Source organism: Trachypithecus francoisi, unplaced genomic scaffold, assembly GCF_009764315.1.
Source record: "Trachypithecus francoisi isolate TF-2019V2 unplaced genomic scaffold, Tfra_2.0 Lachesis_group16, whole genome shotgun sequence".
Classification (NCBI taxonomy): Eukaryota; Metazoa; Chordata; class Mammalia; order Primates; family Cercopithecidae; genus Trachypithecus; species Trachypithecus francoisi.
Genome location: NW_022681461.1, coordinates 780,839 through 794,271, shown reverse-complemented (window position 1 = coordinate 794,271; position 13,433 = coordinate 780,839). Strand labels below are relative to the sequence as shown.

The 13,433-nt window shown below is 44.7% G+C and overlaps 1 protein-coding gene across 8 annotated transcripts in view; it reads left to right on the top strand.

Annotated features, from left to right (window-relative positions):
• PTCH1 (patched 1) overlaps positions 1 to 13,433 on the top strand; it is a 73,619-nt gene that overhangs the window by 25,374 nt on the left and 34,812 nt on the right. For all 8 annotated transcript variants that reach the window (XR_004443298.1, XM_033236630.1, XM_033236634.1 and 5 more), the window contains exons 3-9: positions 5,604 to 5,793; positions 9,290 to 9,359; positions 9,453 to 9,544; positions 10,892 to 11,090; positions 11,388 to 11,509; positions 12,334 to 12,481; positions 13,293 to 13,424. Coding sequence is in view for 7 of the 8 variants with exons in the window: in XM_033236630.1 (XP_033092521.1) it covers positions 5,604 to 5,793; positions 9,290 to 9,359; positions 9,453 to 9,544; positions 10,892 to 11,090; positions 11,388 to 11,509; positions 12,334 to 12,481; positions 13,293 to 13,424 (953 nt within the window). In the remaining variant the exon portion in view is untranslated. The remainder of the gene's footprint in view (positions 1 to 5,603; positions 5,794 to 9,289; positions 9,360 to 9,452; positions 9,545 to 10,891; positions 11,091 to 11,387; positions 11,510 to 12,333; positions 12,482 to 13,292; positions 13,425 to 13,433) is intronic.

Sequence of the window (13,433 nt, the reverse complement as noted above, 5' to 3'; positions counted from 1 at the left end):
TGCTGGGGTCTTCCGGTCCCCATTCTCACCTCCTGCCTGGTACAGCTGGCCCCAGCTTGATGGAGGAGCAGCAATGATCAAAATATTTCCAAAGACATAAAGAATACAGGTTCAAAGGGCTTTGTATGTGGAAAGCAGAACCCAAGTAGAAAACGTTATTTTGTGTCTCAGGATCCTGAGATAATGATTTTTCTTGAGTCTTCTTCAGAGGGGTTATTTTATTGTTAATATAGGAGGACTTCAGGATATGATGAAGGTGCATGTGATTATTTTTATAGTGTATTAGTATTGATACCGAATACTGTATATATCCATGGTGTACATGTGATGTTTTGGTAGAAGCATGTGATGTCTAATGATCAGATGAGAGTAATTGGAGTGTCCATCACCTCAAACACATTCATCATTTTTTTGTGTTGAGAACATTCTAAATCTTCTCTTCTAGTTATTTTGACATATCCAATATATTGTTGTTAAATGTGATCTCCCTACGATGCTATGGAACACTAGAATGTGTTCTTAACTGTATGTTGGTACCGATTAACCCACCTCTCTTCCTTTCCCCTCATTCTTCCCAGTCTCTGATAACCCTCATTCTATTCTCTACCTCCATCAGATTAACCTTTTTTTAACCTCTCACATATGAGTGAGAACAGAGATGCATATTTTTCCGTTGAGTTTGTTTTTAATTCATATCTCTACCAAGTAGCCCGCATACCTGTTTTTCTCTTTTTCTTTTTTTTTTTCTGTGTGTGTCACATAGAAGGTTTGTTTTTCTGGTTTTTGTTGTGTTTTGAGGTGGGGTCTCATGCCGTTGTCCAGGCTGGAGTGCAGTGACACAGTCACAGCACACTGTACCCCCCAACTCCCGGGCTCAGGCGATCCTCCCACTTCAGCCTCTGAAGTAGCTAGAACTCAAGGCAGCCTCCACTACTCCACAGCTGTTTTCTTAACTTTTTTTTTTTTTTTTTTTGAGACGGAGTCTCACTCTGTCGCCCAGGCTGGAGTGCTGTGGCCGGATCTCAGCTCACTGCAAGCTCCGCCTCCCGGGTTCACGCCATTCTCCTGCCTCAGCCTCCTGAGTAGCTGCGACTACAGGCGCCCGCCACCTCGTCCGGCTAGTTTTTTGTATTTTTTAGTAGAGACGGGGTTTCACCGTTAACTTCTTGTTTGTAGAGATAAATATGTTTATCTGTGTTGCCCAGACTGGTGTGGAATCCTGGCCTTAAGTGATCTTCCCACCTTGGCCTCCCAAAGCGCTGGGATTACAGGCATGAGCCACCATGTCCAACCATAGAAGTTTTTAATTATACTCTTTTGTTGTAGAAAAATTAATAGAAATAAAAAAGCAAAGCAGGTAAATATTATCCATAGCCCAGCCAGGCACGGTGGCTCACGCCTGTAATCCCAGCACTTTGGGAGGCCAGGAGGGCAGATCACAAGGTCAGGAGATCGAGACCATCCTGATTAACACAGTGAAACCCCATCTGTACTAAAAATACAAAAAATTAGCCGGGCGTGGTGGCGGCGCCTGTAGTCCCAGCTACTCAGGAGGCTAAGGCAGGAGAATGGCGTGAACCCGGGAGGTGGAACTTGCAGTAAGCCGAGATCGCGCCACTGCACTCCAGCCTGGGCAACAGAGCGAGACTCCATCTCAAAAAAAAAAAAAAAAAAACACAGTTATTCATAGCCCACCACACAGCAAAAATGGCTATTAACTTGGTTCCCTATACCTACATCTACATAACAGATAATGGATTTAATAGTTATTTTCTTCTGCACTATTTCATGAACATTAGATTATTTTTAAAATGCATTAGGACTTTGATCCTGAAAATGGAAAAGAGTCATGCCTGAAATCCCAGCACTTTGGGAGGTAAAGGCAGGAGGATTACTTGAGCCAAGGAGTTTGAGACCAGCTTGGGCAACATAGTAAGGCCCCGTATCTACCCAAAAAAATGAAAAAGTGGCTGGGCATGGTGGTGTGTGCCTGTAGTTGCAGTTATCTGGGGGGCTGGGGAGGGGGGATCGCTTAAGCCCAGGAGGTTGAGGCTGCAGTGAGCTGTGATTGTGCCCCTGCACTCCAGCCTGGGCGACAGAGCGAGACCTTGTCTTTAAATAAAGAGAAGAAAAAGAAAGGAGAAACCTATTTCTCCAAGATCACGACCTTCATCTCAATCATCTAAAATGGGTTCTGTGGAGCTTCCTGGGCTCAAAGCTTCACACTTAGGGATGATAAGGAAGACAGTAATGTACAGTAAAGTAATGAACAGCTTTCAGCTGTCATTCAGCAGTGATTTAGGATAGGTGTTTGCTAGGGTAGCAAATGTCAGACGAGTCTGTAAAATTGCTCTATCCTGAAGGGTTTCTGTTTCTGGCAGCTTGTTCCAGAGCGTGTTGGGTGAATACTGATGTCAAAATGTATGAGTGTCATGTACTTTATGACGCAGTAATACCCAAGAAGGCGCTGAGTCTACCAGTGCACGTGGTAAATGACACAAGACTTAATGACAGTCTCAGCAAGCTCCACCACACTTGCCTCCCTTCTCTCCCTGCAATAAGCCAAACCTGGGGCCTTTGCAGTTGCTGGTTCCTCTACTCAGAACGCTGTTCCTCCAACTTTTCAAAGTCACCTAAATGTTGTTTCCCTTTAGGTCTTCCCTGCTATCCCATTTGAAGTAGCTTTTCCCCTTCCCTGCCACCCAACATGGCATCACCATCTTCGTTTTCTCCATCACACTTGTGCTATGAAGGTATCTTACTGCTTTGCTTGGCTGTTGCCTGTTCCCTTCACTGGCCAGCACGCCTCTTGGAGAGAGACCACACTGACTGGTTTTGTCCACCACATCCCCACTGCCTGTGACAAAGTGCCACCCACACATGCTTGCTGGATGAATGAATCACGTTACAGCTGTTGGTCAGATAGAACGCATGGCAACCAGACGTCATTCAAGTGTTTGAATCATTTTGCAAAACATTCATATTTGGTTAAACGTAAGATGAAAGATTAGATAAAATATGACCGTGTAATATGTAAAAGTGAATTGAATTGAATAGTACATATGGCAGAAGTGGTTGAGAAAACTGTAGACGTCAGAGTCTCAACTCTCGTTGCTTGGCCACCCTGTAGCGATAGTCTTGGTTGAAACATCATGTTGGCAAAATATTTGTGTTCATCACTAGAGCAAAGAGATGGAGGAGTGAAAAGTTCTCCAATTCCAGAGAAAGGACAAATCTATACCTTTATTAAAATGTTTATGTCAATATACGTCTTAAAACATCTAAAAAGGTGACACGACGGAGACTCCGGGGTACATTTTATATCTCGTAGAAAATAAGTGCCATTTCCGAAACACCCTGTGTTTCCATTATGAGGTTGGTCTGGAAGAATATGGTAAAAAGTTCTTAGCAGCACAAACTTTGTGTTTAGTTTTGCTATTTTTGTGCACACTGCACTCTGGTCACTTCGAGGGCTGTATAGTTAACAGGCAGCTGCTCTGCTGAGGCCTGATGGGCAGAATCCTACTGAAGCCAGGCTGTCTGTCATGGACTGCTCCTCACTGTAACAGCACCCAAACCACCATCCTAAGGGGTGGGGGGCTGTGCTTTGTCGCTGTTTTTTAATTTCGTGGGTTTAAGTCACCTGATATTCTAAGCGTCAGTAAATGTGCAGAAGGTGCTACTTTGTAAGCAGAATGAAAAACCACACGCATGCTCATGTTTGAGAAGGCAGGTAAAAATGGGAATGACTTCTAGGTTTGTGGCATGAGATGTGGTAACACCAGGAAAAAAGAAGGGGTGAGCAAAGGCTGTGCGTTGAGCTCCTTGATAGGCAGCTCTGCAGCTGTGACCTCTGGCCTCATAACTGGCTTTTTAGTCTCATATAACTTCTGCACTTCTAGGGTATGTGGGCTGGCTCAGATTCAGTTCATTGGTTGGAAGTCTGCGTGGTGTTAAGTACTGTGCTTTGTGCTAGAGTGAGCAGGCCCTGCCTTCAGGCAGCTTTCCTGGGGCTCCCAGAAAAGGGCAGCCGAGTAGGGAAATGCTTCTCTGTGCCAGCTGTTGCCCAGTGTTTTCCCGTGGTTTTTCCTTAACTTCACATCGATTGCAAGGCGCTCGGCCATCCCCCCTGGCATTTTTCAAAGTTTTCTGCACACAGAAGTCTTATTCCTTTTTATTAACCTCCCTCCTTCCCGACCCCACACGCAGCATGTTAAACCTCACCTCACGGGGCTCCTGGCCTTGGCATCCGCGTGGACCTGCACAGAGGGTGCTGCCAGGCGGTGAATTTGTACTGGTTTTCCTAATGAGGGCATTATTTGCTTTTTAGGCTGCCCCCTTGTTTATAAAATATGCCAAGAGAACTAAACGACCCGCTGTTCCCAGTCCTTATTTACTTGTCCAAACCAAATGTTTATGTCCTTGAATACTAAACTTGAAGAAAAAGGATTCCTCCTCGTGGGAAAGCTATGATCACTGAGTTTTTTCTAAACTGTCGCTGCAGGCCTGCTTTTCAGTCAACATGCAACTTATCAGTGACTTTAGGAACAATTCAGACTCGCTTCCTTTGCCCTAGAGAATGGGCTGGGGGAGCTCTAGGTTCCTGGGTCTGTAACTGTTAGTATCTCCCTGAGACACCTCCCGGCCCAGGCGCAGCATTCGGAGCTTGGCTTGGCCCAGAACCATTCACTGAACATAACGTTGGGCCTAAGGATGTAAAAAGGAGAGGAAGAGAAAAGGCGGTTGGCAGTCACAGGGATGATGGTTTTCTTTGGTCACCTGTGCCTGCGCTGGCTTTGGGCATGCCCTGTGCTGGCCAGCTTGCTGGAAAGCCAGGTTGGTGTGGGGCAGGACTTCTCAGCCTGGGCAGCAGGTTCAGGATCACCTGGGACACTTCCGGAACACAGGCTGCTTGCCCCCAGCTGACTCAGAACCTAGCATCTGTGTTTTCTGGATGCTGACCAGGTGAGACTGATGGAACCAGGTTCCAGGGACTGCCCATGATGGCTGTGGCTAACACATTTTGTTCCTCTCAAGTGGAATTTCCCCGTGGGCATCTGACTTGAATCACTTTATCTTCTCCTGGCAAGTTTTGTGCTGAACACACACTTGTCACCTGTCCTTGTTTCTTTTTCCACGAGGAGAAACATTTCCTTGTTACCTTTGCCAGATGACTCAGGAGAAGAGTGTAAATTGAAGCCATTTATCTTGAAATGTGCTGCAGGGGCACGTTGTTTATACAAGTGAAAGAAATTGTAACGGGGTTATTTGGTCTGGTCTGCAAGGAAAAGGTGTCTCAAGTTTTCCTTTCTGCTCCCCACTTCTGCTCCCCCTTTCTGCACATAGTATATTAGTTAGAATTAGGTTTGCGTCTGTGACAGGTGGGATAGCCATTAGTGGGCTTAGTGAGTATTTTTTATGTTTACTATTGGTAAAGTTAACAATGCCATTAATAATAAAGTGAATGTTACTGCTCACACATCAGCCAGTCTCATGACCAGAGTTCATCTATTGTGTATTCTATGGCAGGTAGTCAGATAACAGATAAAACATGAGTTTGCAGTGATTTTGCTATTCTAATTAAACCCGTACATGTTTGTCAGTTGGAGGACGAGTAAGTCGTGAATTAAATTATACTCGCCAGAAGATTGGAGAAGAGGCTATGTTTAATCCTCAACTCATGATACAGACCCCTAAGGAAGAAGGTGCTAACGTCCTGACCACAGAAGCACTCCTACAGCACCTGGACTCCGCGCTCCAGGCCAGCCGTGTCCACGTATACATGTACAACAGGTAAGGCCTACCGCGCCCATCTACTGACAAGCAGCAGGTAAGGCGGTGGGAGAAGGCTGCTGGTTTAGGTCCTGTTATTTTAGTAAATGGAGTTGCCCTGGAAATGCACCTGGATTATTAGTTCAAATAGCTTTGCAATGAAAGGATTTTTTTTCGTCTTGATTTGTTTCTCAAGTTTGGTAACAAAGCAAGTGCATTACTTTATAATGTATTGCCAGTAAGTATCTTGGCACTGTCCCCAAATGAGGATGACCCTGAGCCAGGTGGGGTGTATACATCAAGGCTGTAAGATGTTTCATTGCTTAAGAGATTTTCGGAGCAGTGATATTTTGAATTGCCCTTAGTGAACTTACAAACAATGCAAAAAAGAAGAGCTGTTTCTTGTGACTTTGTACTCGTGGTTATTTTGTGTCACACAGCGTGTTGGGGGCTGAGCCAACATGGGAATTGTTGCTGACACCTTTTTATATTTTTTTTGAGACAGAGCCTCACTCTGTTGCCCAGGCTGGAGTGCAGCAGTGCAGTCTCGGCTCACTGCAACCTCTGCTTCCTGGGTTCAAGCAATCCTCATGCCTCAGCTTCCCAAGTAGCTGGGACTAGAGGCACCCACCACCACGCCTGGCTAATTTTTGTATTTTCAGTAGAGACGGGGTTTCACCATGTTGGCCAGGCTGGTCTCGAACTCCTGACCTCAAGTGATCCATCCACCTCAGCCTCCCAAAGTGCTGGGACTACAAGTGTGAGCCACCATGCCTGGCCCGCTGACACCTTTTGAAAAAGTCATCTTTTAGCATCGTATTGCTGATTTCACAATGCTGTGAGTAGAGTCAAGCACTAGGAAGAGTCCAGAACTCGGCCCTTTTCTCATGTATCTAGACTGTCGGTTTGTACAGGGCAGGGGCCACCTCTCGCCTGTTTTCACCCCAGCATTGAGAACAGAGTGGGCATTCAATTTGTTGATTGCTACTGAGGTTGGCATCATTAAACCCCATTTCCAGGGGACCTCTGAGTTGACGTCACCCAACCCCATTGCCTCCCCTAGGCTTTCAGCACGTCTTCACTGAGGCCTTCACTAGTACCCTTTATTTTTCCCAGAAGAGGTGAGGAAGGAGCAGTGTAGGCATATTCGGCAGGCAGGGAGAACCAAAGAAGAGAATAAAATTAAGATTTTTACTTGTCCCTGCTCTAACCTCTGCTTACATTCCAGCTTGACAGGATCCTAGGGACAAGCACAGCCAGGGGCAAGTCACATATCCATATCTTTGGCACATTCTTGTTTGCTTATCTGTGACCTGGGCTTATGGTCATGTGTGTTGGTGTCCTCCATGGTCCCCAGAGCAAGATCAGATATATGAATGCAAGGGCCTTAGAAAATGTAAAATCATGTTTCTGCCAGGCAGACTTGCCTTGCTGGTCTGTAACAAGCATTGTAGGGAAGCAATACCCAGTGTAGTTTTGCAGAATGTGAAGTGGCATCCCTGCGGGGAGCCAGGAAATGAGTGTCCTAGGGCCACTGCAAGCATGGCCAGTGTATTCTTAGTGTTTGTCACCGACACGCTTCAGGAGGAGATGTGAGGGTCTGTGCAATTAAATTACATTCTTAAGCTGAGATGGGTCGAGAGTCATTTTGTGCATTGGAATGAACTTTAAGAACGTGTAGTTCAACCCATCCCATGTTCTAGGTGAGAAAACTGAGAATTAGACTAATTAGAGCATTTGTCCAAGTTCATGCAGTTATGAAATGAGAGAGCGAGGTTTCAAAGCCTTTTTCTGGCTTCAAGCCTGTTAGTTTTTCTAATGCACAATGATGCTTTTCTCAAGCAAGTGTAAATGAGAGTTGATCAAGTAGTATAAACTGAGAACCAACTCATGCTGGACATTCTATGTTGATGCTATGTAGAATTACAATATAAATATGTCCATGGATGGGTGGATGGGTGGAGGATGGAGGAGAGATGGGTAACTTAGGCACAGCTCTCAAAGAGAGGAAAGACATGAGTATAGGCAGACATGGACAGAGCAAACGTGGGCGGTCCCCATGACAGCTGCGCAGGAGATCTGGCCAGCCAGGGCTCTAGAGTTCAGGAGAAAGGGGTCATTTTCAAGAAGCTTAACGGGGGGGGGTGACATTTCAACAGGGTGCTGAGAGAGAGATAGGAAGGCACAGGGAAGAGGACACAGTAAGCTCCTGGGGTGAAGACAGTCCTGCCTTAGGAGGCCAATAACAGAGAGTTGGAAGGGAGGTTTTTACTTTTTTTTTTTTTTCTTCCCTTGGACTTTTCCATCCCCACCACTTTCAAATTTTCTCTTCTTTTTTCTTTTTCTTCTTCTTCTTCTTTTTTTTTTTTTTCAGTTAGACTGATCTCCCTAACACACTTGGAAAGATATGGGCATATATAATGCTTTTCTAGAGACAATGAAACTCCAGATTAATTTTTGTTTGTTTGTTTGTTTGCTTTTGAGAGATGGGATCTTGCTCATCTAGGCTGGAGTGCAGTGGAGCAATCATAGCTCACTGCAGCCTCGAACTCCTGGGCTCAAGTGATCCTCCCACCTCTGCCTCCCGAGTAGCTGGGACTATATACATGTGGCACCACGCCTGGCAATTTTTCATTTTTTTGTAGAGACAGGGTCACTCTCTGTCGCCCAGGCTGGAGTGTGGTGGCACGATCACAGCTCACTGCCTCAGCCTTCCAGGCTCAAGTAATTTCCTGTCTGGAGCTGGGACGACAGGCATGCCCCACTGCGCCCAGCTAATTTTTTAAGTTTATTCATTCACTCACTCATTCATTTATAGTAGAGATAGGGTCTCACTTTGTTGCCTAGGCTGGTTTCAAACTCCTGGCTTCATGCTGTCCTCCCACCTACACCTCCCAAAGTGCTGGGATTACAGGCGTGAGCTGCAGCACCCAGCCCCAAATTAATTCTTGATCTGTATATTTATTCACATTTCTGTACGATAGGAATAGAAGAGACTGTGAAGTTAGAATTTGACCCACCTGGCACATGTTGTTTATAATATTAATGGTTAAGAGCAGAAGAGTTCATTTTGCACACTACCTATTCAGGACAGGATCTGCCAGTAAAACACCTCCGCACCTGAATGTCAATACTTTGCAGACCTCATTTAATCCCCACCTATTTTGAATTTGTGATAATTCAGCTGGGCTGCCCTGAAGTTGTTTAATGTATGTAGAAAAGCAGATTAATGGTGTAAACAAGATTATTGGGAGAACACTTAAGAAAACAAGACTTTTCAAGTACTTTGGTAGCATTCATTTACATAAACACCCTACATGTTAATTACGATTGAGTATTATCTATTCATTAAAGCAAGCTTGCTGGGTCTCTACTTGGCAAAAGCTCTGCTCGTTTTGACAGATGCTTAAAAGTGATCGAAATTGCAGTTCTTTTTATATGTTCTATCATTCCGAATTTGCACTAATTTTCTTACCTTCCAGTGAGAAATTTTTGTCTCTGCTTTTCATTTTATTAGGCAGTGGAAATTGGAACATTTGTGTTACAAATCAGGAGAGCTTATCACAGAAACAGGTTACATGGATCAGGTATATTTTCTTCTTGTTGGCAAAAATTTCTCAGGAACACCCCAGTAGTATGCCTTAACCTAACGCATGGCCTCTTCTTTTTAACTTCGACAGATAATAGAGTATCTTTACCCTTGTTTGATTATTACACCTTTGGACTGCTTCTGGGAAGGGGCGAAGTTACAGTCTGGGACAGCGTACCTTCTGTAAGTGTGTGATCGCGCTTTCTGATGTCTGTGACTTCTCTAGGACTCAGTGTTTCTGATGTTGCTTATCATTGCTTGTTCCATTTCGGTTTTGAACAAGAAATAAAAACATTGAAATTCCATGTGCATTTTTTGAGTGAATAGTCAGGGGAGAGGGGATTTCAGCAGAATGTTTTTTCTCTTTTCAAAAAACAGTTCTGTAGGCGTCATTAAATTTCATTCACTTTTACCAACCTATTTATATGCAAATAAAATGCAAATTATTGCAGAGTACGTGTGATTTTTTAACTCTTTAAAATGTTCGTAGTTTCGAAGACTAGGCATTTAGATACTTATTTTTTAAGGAGAGATTTTATTAGTGGGTACACATCAGAACGAAATATTTTAAGTTTGAGATCTTCCTGTGAAGGAAAATTCTAACCTTTCTTTAGATCACACTAATGGCATTTAAGGGGAAAATCCAGTATCTGTGAAGGCCATGGTAGGGAACACTTCACCGTTTAGCAGTTGGATATTATATATACTGCATCATTTAGAGAGTAATTGTTAATCAGCATAGACATTTTCAGTTAATTATGCAAGAGTGAGAGCTTGGGTTATTGTTTCTGTCCTGGCTTGCACATATCTGCAAAAGCAATTTGCAGTGGCCATCCTCTGACCTTCAGTGTACAGTTTTAGATGGGAAATAAGGGGTTTTGTGTTTTCTGGTTGGGAGATTCCGAATAATGACTTCAGCCTGGTTAAGCAGCTACAGTGTGGTTTGAACCACATAACAGGCAGCCAAAAGCCTTTCTGGTCTGTCAACAGCACAAATTCAAAAGTGAGTGTGGGGGGAAGTGGCTGTGATGGTGGTGATGGCAGAGGCCGCAGGGGGCTTGCCCATTCCATTGCCAGGCTGTCAGAGAGCGCTCATAAGTATGGAATTGTTAAAGGTAGCAGAGATCAAATATTTTGATCGATGACATTTACAAAGCATTTATTAGGCTGCCAAGTGCTAATTTGACATTGTGACGCCCTCTTTTTAAAAAAAAAAATTTAATTTTGGATCTGTCTTTTGGCTAATTTTGTCTGTAGATATTAAATATACAATATCAGCAATTAAAGATTGTTCAGTGCCCTCATTATGAGTCCTCTCTCTGCTTAGCATCTTCAGTCATGAATTATTTTCCTGACCTAAGTTTGCATGCAGATATGCTGGAAAGGAGCATTTGTTTTGATGCCAGAGTCCCAGAATTGCAGCATTGCCAGGAGCCTCCTACAAGGCGGATGCAGTGGGCACAGCCGTGTTACTTTACGATGGGTTTAGAAGGCTCTTTTCATGGTCTCGTCTGCTGATTTCTTTCGCAGAGGTAAACCTCCTTTGCGGTGGACAAACTTCGACCCTTTGGAATTCCTAGAAGAGTTAAAGAAAATAAACTATCAAGTGGACAGCTGGGAGGAAATGCTGAATAAGGCTGAGGTTGGTCATGGTTACATGGACCGCCCCTGCCTCAATCCGGCCGATCCAGACTGCCCCGCCACAGCCCCCAACAAAAATTCAACCAAAGTGAGTGTCAGCAGTGAGCGCTCTCAGAAGGGGTGAAGAGCAAAACACTTTTTTGTGTCCATTCATCGTTCAGTTTATTATTTTCATTTTTAACATTTCATTCTCCATGATTGTCTTTGTCTACGGAACTAAGTTTGTTTATAGAGCTGAATTTTGCTGTAAGATTTGCCATACGCCTCTCATTAGCCTAGCTATTAATGTTCTCTCTGAAACACACAAGCCCTTACACTGGATTTTAACAAGGCATGTGACCTGCCTACTAATGCCCGTAATTATGTGCCTGTCTTTTTATTTTAGCCTCTTGATATGGCCCTTGTTTTGAATGGCGGATGTCATGGCTTATCCAGAAAGTATATGCACTGGCAGGAGGAGTTGATTGTGGGTGGCACAGTCAAGAACAGCACTGGAAAACTCGTCAGGTAAGCCAGCTCCGAAGACAATCTATGCCCTCTAGTCTTCTTCCTTTCCTCAAAAGCCACTTCCCTCCTGACATCAACAAGTGTATTTGTATTAATACTTACACCGTTATCCTTGCTAGCTGGGTGGCGTCATAGAATATTAAGAAATACTAGCAGACTGCAACAGCTTGAAAAAGCACCTTGTGGGGAATTTTTCAAGAATGGATTTGTAGTTTTCATCAAGACTGTAGTTCCTGCCTCCTGACCGTAGGGTTTCAGGAGATCGGTCCATATGTAGAGAAGGGGGCAGGTGTAAAGTAGGCCGGGAGACTCTGGTCAGAGAGAGTTCATGGTGCAAGCTGCACAGTGTCAGATTGTTAACGGAAAAGACGAAGAGCCAGCGGCTCAGTAAGAATTATCCTTTGTGCACTTGTGGACTCTGGTCAGTCAGGTGTCTGGCGTTTCATGTAAGATTTCTCCCCTGGGAACGCCGTGGTCTGGGATTTCTGCACAGCGAGTATGCTTCGCTGAGCCCGGTGTATCCGCTCAAGCTATCTGCTCCTCTCCCCTTCCTGTTTCATGGAATGGAAACTGTGAAAGGAAATTGCCTATTAATTTAATTTTGGGGTCTATCTGTAAAAGGTTTGTAAGGTTACACCTTTAATATGGTACATCAATCTATTAAATAAAATAACCATCCTGGTTCCATTTTAATGGAAACATGTGCTCACGGAGAAGGAAGAGAATTGCAGCCAGTGAGTGGGGGAGCTGGCTGGGGGTTTGAGGCAGTGGAAACGGCTTCCTGGGCATACTGATGACGTGCCTTCCCTTGGACTGTGCCACAGCGCCCACGCCCTGCAGACCATGTTCCAGTTAATGACTCCCAAGCAAATGTACGAGCACTTCAAGGGGTACGAGTATGTCTCACACATCAACTGGAATGAGGACAAGGCGGCAGCCATCCTGGAGGCCTGGCAGAGGACATATGTGGAGGTAAACCCACCTTTGAATCGGCCTGCAGACTCGCTGGTTACGCAATTCTTCGTTTTCACCATTATTTAAAACATTTCTTTCCATTTCGCTTTATTTTCAAAATGTTGCAATTCTGGGAACTTGATGGCATGAAAACTTTTTTCCTCTTCTTTGATGTTGAAAATCCTAGGATAATATCTAAGAGACTAATTCTAATTGGGGTGCCCTCAGACATGTTTAGTAACGGTTGTGAACTACAGAACGAAAGCACCTAACAGTGTTTAAAAAAAACACTTGGTTAGCAAAGGTGTCTGGAAAACATTAGCAAGGCATAGAATCTGTTCACAGCTGCAGGCCCCTTGGCCAGGTCATGTGACAGGAGCTAGCCTTTGTTTCCCAAGCAGTGACCTCTGCCAGGCTGCATGTGACCTTTTAAAAGTGGCCAGCAAGTGAACAGGGGGAGGAGGGCCGTACGAATGGGTTGTTTTGGATTAGAGGGGAGCTGATGGGACCGCAAGTCAATTGTGAAGTTACAGAGAAGAGACGAGCAGTCTCAGCCCTGGGGTAAGTACAGCACTCGGAGTGAACTCCAGCAACACCGGCCCTCAGCAGCACCCACTGCCACTGATTAGCCACGGCCCTTGTCCTAAAACAGGGTTCTTTAATGTTAGCCCAAGTTCAGCTTCCTTCCCTGCCCTGGAATCATGTAGAGCTTTTTAAAAAATGCATCAGAAGAAAAGAAGGGCTGGGCTGTGTCACCTGAGGTCTGTGCTGTCGAGGCTTGTGAGGTGTTCATTGCGTTTGGGCATTTCACCTTCTGTTGTGACTGCAGGTGGTTCATCAGAGTGTCGCACAGAACTCCACTCAAAAGGTGCTTTCCTTCACCACCACGACCCTGGACGACATCCTGAAGTCCTTCTCTGACGTCAGTGTCATCCGCGTGGCCAGCGGCTACTTACTCATGGTAACGCTC